The 6,436-nt window shown below is 51.9% G+C and overlaps 1 protein-coding gene across 2 annotated transcripts in view; it reads left to right on the forward strand.

Moving 5' to 3' along the window:
* The first annotated feature begins 16 nt into the window (after positions 1–16).
* Chrdl2 (chordin like 2) overlaps positions 17–6,436 on the forward strand; it is a 31,546-nt gene continuing 25,126 nt past the window's right edge. For both annotated transcript variants that reach the window (XM_004632519.2, XM_004632518.2), the window contains exon 1: positions 17–472. In XM_004632519.2, coding sequence (XP_004632576.1) covers positions 391–472 — 82 coding nt within the window. In that variant the 5' untranslated portion in view covers positions 17–390. The remainder of the gene's footprint in view (positions 473–6,436) is intronic.

The raw sequence follows: 6,436 nt of genomic DNA on the forward strand, positions 1-6,436 counted from the left end.
CGCCGGGCCCCAGGGCCCCGCCGCGCGACCCCGAGCCCACTGCCCCGGGCGCCGGCAGCCAGCATCCCGCTCCCCGCGGACGCCATCCGCGCCTCTCTTTCTTCTCTGCCTTTGCCTCTCACCTCCCTTTCTTTGACTGCTTTTCCCCTCTGCCCGATCTTCCTCCATCTCTCCATCTCTCTCCCTTCTCCCCTGTCCCCTCTCACTTTTCTCTTATTCTCACTTAGCCCGTCCTGCCTGTCCGCCCTTCCTTCTCTCAATCCTTCTCTGACTGTCCTCTCGGGTGTGCGGACTGATCGGAGTCCCCGTGCCTCACTTTGCTCTCCTCTCGCTTTCTCTGGGCTCCCCTCCAGGCTAAGAGCGGGCGGGCCCACCCTGGGGACAGAAAGGATGGTTCCCGAGGTGAGGGTCCTCTCCTTCTTGCTGGGACTCGCACTGCTCTGGTTCCCGCTGGACTCTCACGCTCGAGCCCGTAAGTAGAGGGGAGGCTGGTGGGGTGGAGAAGGGGTGCGGGAAATAGGGACAACGCCAGGACCGGAGACCACTAACTTGTGACAGCACCTGTGCTGGGAGGCTGAGATTCCCCTGCAGTCTCATATGGGCTGCTTTCAGGGTTGCCGGATTGAGAGCTAGAGAGGCTGCTGCCTTGGAGCTGGGGGTTGATGGGCTGAGGACAGCGGGTCAAAGGCCAGGGCAGTGTCCTCGGGAAGGGGACCTATTCCTAGGGCACGGTGAGGTGTGTCTGGCTGCAGGAGAGAGCTGTGGTGAGAGGCTAAAGATTGTTGCATTTGGGAAGAGCCCTTGGGAAGAAGTCAGAACTAAGTAGGATGCCCTTGGTGGTCCTTGTCACCTTCAATCTTGACAACACTCCTCTACAGTGGGTGTCACCATCTCCACTCTACAGATGAGAAAATGTAGGCAGAGCAAAGAGAAGAAACTTGCTGGGATTTATAGAATGAGTGTGCTCTCCAAAGCCAGAAGGCTCTAATTCCAAATCCTACCCCCGCAATGTCTGGAAGGGACGCTGATTTGGAGTTGTAAAGTTCTGGGATACGGAGAAAAAGACAAGGATCTTCATCTTTGCAGCCGAGTTGAATATGAACTGGTGACCCTCTGAGCCTCAGTTTTCTAATCTATGAAATAGGAGTAATGGAATCCCAGGACTGTTATGATGTAACAGCAATAGGTAAAGCAACAAGAACAAGGATGGTACATGTGGCTCCCCAGGAAATAACAGCTGCTTGACCCATGTAAGACACAGTGCAACCTTGGGCAGGTCGCATCATCTCTCTGAACCTCACTGCCCCCAACAGCCATCCCTTTCCTATCAACAAAGTTTCTGTTAATAAGAATGGAGGAGCTTAGTTCAGAACCTGAAATACTTGATAAACCAAAACAGGGCAGCAGCAGGGGGTATTAGTGGTGATGGGGGTAAGGGTGGTGACACTGGCTTGTGACAGGGGTGGTGACACTGGCTTGTTCCAGGTCACACCAAGCAGAGCCTAGGATTAAGACTCCAGCTACCCAACTCCTGGCCCATGCCCTTTTGCCTCCGTGGCTCAGCTCCCCCATGCTTTTCTTTTGCACCTGATTTTCTAGGGCTGGTGGTTCTAGTGCTGTATTTTGTTTCAGGCCCATAGAAGGCCTCAGGAACAAGTCATGGGAAGAACTCAGTGTTGAGTTCAAGCCCTGGCTCTGCCTCTTATAGCTTTGTTGCTTCACAAGACACAAATTCTCTAAGCCTTATTTTCTTCATCTGTAAGAGAGGTATTAATCTAGAACCCAAAGTGTTCTGGGGAGGAGGCGTTTGTATTAAAACACCCAGCACAATGCTGGACTACTCAGTCAGTATCTGCTACCTCTCCTTGAACCCTGAGGAGATTTTTCCTAGCACTTACTTCTCTGTTGTTTTTGAAAGAAGCTCAGCACAGGAGGCCCTTCATACCATGCCTGGCCTTGTTGCCCTGTGGGGAGCTGCCCTAGAATCAGACCCCTGTTCAGGATTGCTCTCTCCTGTTCATACCCGTCCTCTTTGCCACCCTTGTCTCTCGAGCCCTTCATGGCCTCACTGGGTCATCCCTTCCAGCACACTCCCCGGTGACCTGATGCACTCTGATCCCCTTTGTGTTCCCATTGCCTTCTAGCCTGTGCCTCGCAGGAGGTCCTGTCAGTAGTTCATCTCGGGCCGGGGATACAGCTCAGTGGCACAAGTGCCTACATGGAAAGCACAAGTCCCGAGTTCAACTCCTGGTACTCCCCTCCCCGCAAACGCAGACAACAATTCACCTCCCCTTCCACATCGTAAGTACAGGACCCCAGATGGAGGAGGAGAAGGTTTGGAGTCAACACACTGAGTGGTCTGCAGGGAGGAGAGTTAGATCCTGGGGTGTCTGAGCTGGAAGAGCCTCCTCATCTGCTTCTACCCAGCATATTTCCCATCCTTAGAACTAAACCAAAGCCCAGGAAGAGGGAGTGATTTACCAAAAGGTCACACCATGAATTTACCAAGGAATGGAGACCTGGATTTCCTCCCTGACATGTCACTTATAAGCTGTGCAAATTGGGACAACCTACTTCCCTTCTCTGAGCCTCATGCTGTCTAGTGTGACAGACTAGGAATCTTGACTTCATCCTGTAGTCATTTTTTAGGATCCTCTTTGAAGATCTGTGATGAAGGGCCCTGTCTCAGTGTGGAAACTCAAGCCTGCTGTGGCTAAGAAATCTCCTGGTGACATCTGAGATGCTTTCAGAAGTGGGGCCATGAGGTGGGAATTCTCGCATCTCTGGGATGTCACACTCCCTGGGTGACTGTGGCTGCAGAATGCTGAGGGTTCATAAGATGGGACTGCAGCCTGCTCCCCTGTCCATGTCTGAGGCTGTGCAGCAGAGGCCATTCCCCGCTGGCTCTAATTCTACCATACACTGAGTCCTGATACATTCCAGACTGAGTTTCAACTCCAGCCCCAGGCTGAGCCCGGCACCTCCACCCCTGACCACTGACTAAACCTCAATTGTACTCCAGAGTGGAGCCCTTAGACTGGCTGTCACTGGCCTAATTATGGACCACAACTGACCCATCCCATGTTGAACCATATCCTCCCCTGCAAGACCCAGAAGAGGCCTTGGTACCCCCCAACCTGATGCTCCCCTCCTTTTTGTGCTTCCCTACTCATCCCTTTTAGGTAACTGCCATGCTTCTACTTTCTCATCCATCCCCCCTCCTCTTTCAGGAGAGAATCAATGACCAAGTAAAAACATGGACCCCTCTATTCTTTCTCCAAGGATTCATGTATTACAGGAAATAACACTCTGGTTCCCAGGTAATGGAATCCCAGAGCCCAGGCTGGAACAGGAAGGGAGCTTCCCACGTGTGACGTTGTACAGAGGGAAACCTCGCAGTCAGGTCGGAGCTCCCTCCAGTGTGGCCGTGCCGCAGACTCTATCTGTGACTTAGGGAACGTTGTCTTTCTCTGGCTCTTAGCTTTCTTACCTACCAGGCAAGACAGTTAGACTTCAATGGATGATCACTGAGGCCCATTTCAACTTTCACAGCCCCTCATTCGGAGTCTATAAGATCCAGACGTGGGATGTTGTTGCCTTGACACAGAGTATGCCTTGACCTCCAGCAAAGAAAGGACCGCTAGAGGAGCGCAGCAGGACAGACCCTCAGACCCCAGGAGAGTGCCTGGAGGGCCTGGGGCAGCAGGTATAGCTGGAGACACTCAAGGGACGCCCCTGTCCTCCTGTTCATGTGGGTCACATCCTCATTCACCTCTCCAGATGTGCGTGAGGGAATGGGGAGGACCTACGTGAAGGCCTAAAGTCCTACTCCAGGCAGGCAGGCCCGTCGGGTTCTAGGCTGGGCAGTTCTGCACATCCCCTCTCCCACCAGTAGAGGTCTCCCCCTCATTCACTGGCTCCCTGAGCGGGAAGGCGACAGCTGCGCAGTTGCTCCCGCGGTTGCACCTGTTCCAGGACTGGCTTCTCAAGTTCCCCCAGCCACCAGCTGTAGCGCCGCTCTGGAAGAGGGACCTTGAATCCCTTGGCCTCCCAAAAGGAAGGAGTGGAGTCACTGAGAGGTGCTGGGTAGAGGCAGATCGTTGTGGCAGCCATGCTGTCTCTGGGGTGACCCCAACTCAGCGAAGGCTGGTGCCCACCAGCCTTTTGTGGCCCATTCTTGCACTCAGAATTTTTTTCTTTTTTCATTACGTCTCACCTGAGTCCTTTTGTTTTCAAGTTAAAGCTATTTCTTCTCATCCCGTCTCGTAGGGAATGGGTGGATCCTTATGAACATCCTCTCCAGATCTGCAGACTGGCACTAGTGTTTGTACCGGCCCAAACCCACAAGCCCAAGCCTTCTCAGGGGCTCAGTTGCTAGATCCACAGCGTAAAGAGATTGGGCGTCACGTGACACCCTAACTTTCTAGGCTCCTGCCCCTGTATGTGTATATACTCAGTGCTGACAGTCCTATCCCTGTTCTCGCTACCAAATGGCAACACAGCTGCCTTTCCTGGCTTGACAGTTCTCTGCTCAAGGGCTCTTTCATGCTTCTGTGCATGTTGTGGACAGAAGAAAGGAATAAGGTTCAGAGAAGTGGGTTCCTTTGCCTAGGCTGCACAGTTCAGCCACTAAGAGGCTAAGATTTCTTTGATTCTTCTGCCAGGCCTCCTCTACCAAACTGATACCAGAGCCCAGGGCAGAATTCATGTCTCAGAGGGGAGCAAATTTGTGTGAGGAGGCACCAATTGTTGTGTGGCCGTGAGGGAGGAGATGCAAGCCTTCTCCCATTCCTGAGCAGCCTGACTCCTTCATGTTTTCTGAGTCCCTGCAGGCTGGGGACAGGTCAGTCACAATTTTAGACCTCTCTCTTACTCTGGCCCCTTCTGGTGGCTTTTCACAATCCTGTCTGGTCTCTTCTCCAGCCCAGAAGCTTCTTCCTGGCTATGTGGAAGAATTCTCAGCTGTACTAGTGTCTCCCACCTGACCCCTGAGGACAACCATATCATAGCCTGAGAGCTTCAGGTCAGACTGTGGGATGCACTTGGGCGGGGACAGTTTGGAAATTTTGACATACATGTGAAGGTCATAGAATCATTTGTCCCCTTCATTTCCCCAGGCTCCTGACCTTTTGGTACATGGTACTCTTCAGTTTGGCAGAGGGATTTTAAGGCAGGGAGTTGGAAGGTGAGGTCAAAGGCTAATTTCTGTTAGGTGGCAAGGTGAACGTACTGAGAGGGACTTGGCTTTCCTTCCATATAATGAAGTGCTCTTCTGTCAAAGAAGTTTCCAGGATTAAGGACTGGCAACCATTTCTTCTACTAGGAATTTTCCTTCTCCATTAACTATTCTTTTTTTTTTTTTATTTATCAATCTGTATAGGCCCTGCACAGAGTGCAAAATTCAATGGGCTCTAGCCCTTCTTTTCAAGAAGCTCACAGTTTAGTAAGAAAGACAAACCCTTTTAGCAAGTCCTTCTACCCCTGGCAGTGAGGGCTGTGATCAAGGGCTGAACTCAGCCTTGAAGGAGAAAAGCCAGGGCCTTGTGAGGGGGGGACCTCACAGAAACAGTGGCACCTCAGCCAGCTTTGGAAGAATAAGGAGTTGGTCACACACTGGAGACACGGGTATTGAATCCCAGGAGGAAGAAACAGTACACATGAGGGCACAGAAGTGTGACAGAGGCTGGTGGGGATGGTGGAAGAGAGAGAAACTCAGCAAGAGAGTCGAAGTTGCAAACAGGGCCACCTCCAAGAGTTGTGCTGCAAAAGCAAGCAGGAGCCAGCCTGGGGTGAGGTGGTGGCTTTGGGAGTCTGTGGTAAACACTGCTGCCCTAGAGTCAGGGTAGATCAAGTGTAATTACTTTAAGAAAGTCAGCATAACTTAAGAATGATCCCTCTCGGCTGAAAAAGGGGTGGAGGGAGGTAGGTGGGGAGAGAGAGAGAGAAAGGAAAAGGAAAGACAAAAAGAAAATGGAAGGAGCTAGGCAAGGACCTTTATGTTCTATTGAAGTAGATGCTCCTTGGAGGAAGAGGAGCTAGCACCCATCAAACCACCTCCTGCTGCCCTGGGGACTGGTCCATTAGCTCAGTTGTTTAAGTACCCACTCAAGCAAATGCAGTTAGGCACAGGATACTTCGGTTTGATCCCCACCTCCACCTGCCTTACCAGACCTGCCCTTAAGGCAGCCTGAGCCAGCCAAAAAAAATCATTCTCATCTCCAGCTGCCCTTAGTGAACCACGTTCATGCTCGGCTGGGCCTTCGTAGAGGAAGCCCCCCCCTCCCCCCCCCCCGTGCTTGCTTTTCTCCTCTAAGGCCCAGCCCTGAAGATCTTGAAAAAAATTCCTTATAGCATTTATCACTTACAGTTGTCTGCTTTCTTTATTTAGGCTGTGAGCACCGCAGGGCTCTTTCTTTCTTTCTTTCTTTCTTTCTTT

Source organism: Octodon degus, unplaced genomic scaffold (assembly GCF_000260255.1).
Source record: "Octodon degus isolate 3935 unplaced genomic scaffold, OctDeg1.0 scaffold00049, whole genome shotgun sequence".
In the NCBI taxonomy this organism is placed as follows: Eukaryota; Metazoa; Chordata; class Mammalia; order Rodentia; family Octodontidae; genus Octodon; species Octodon degus.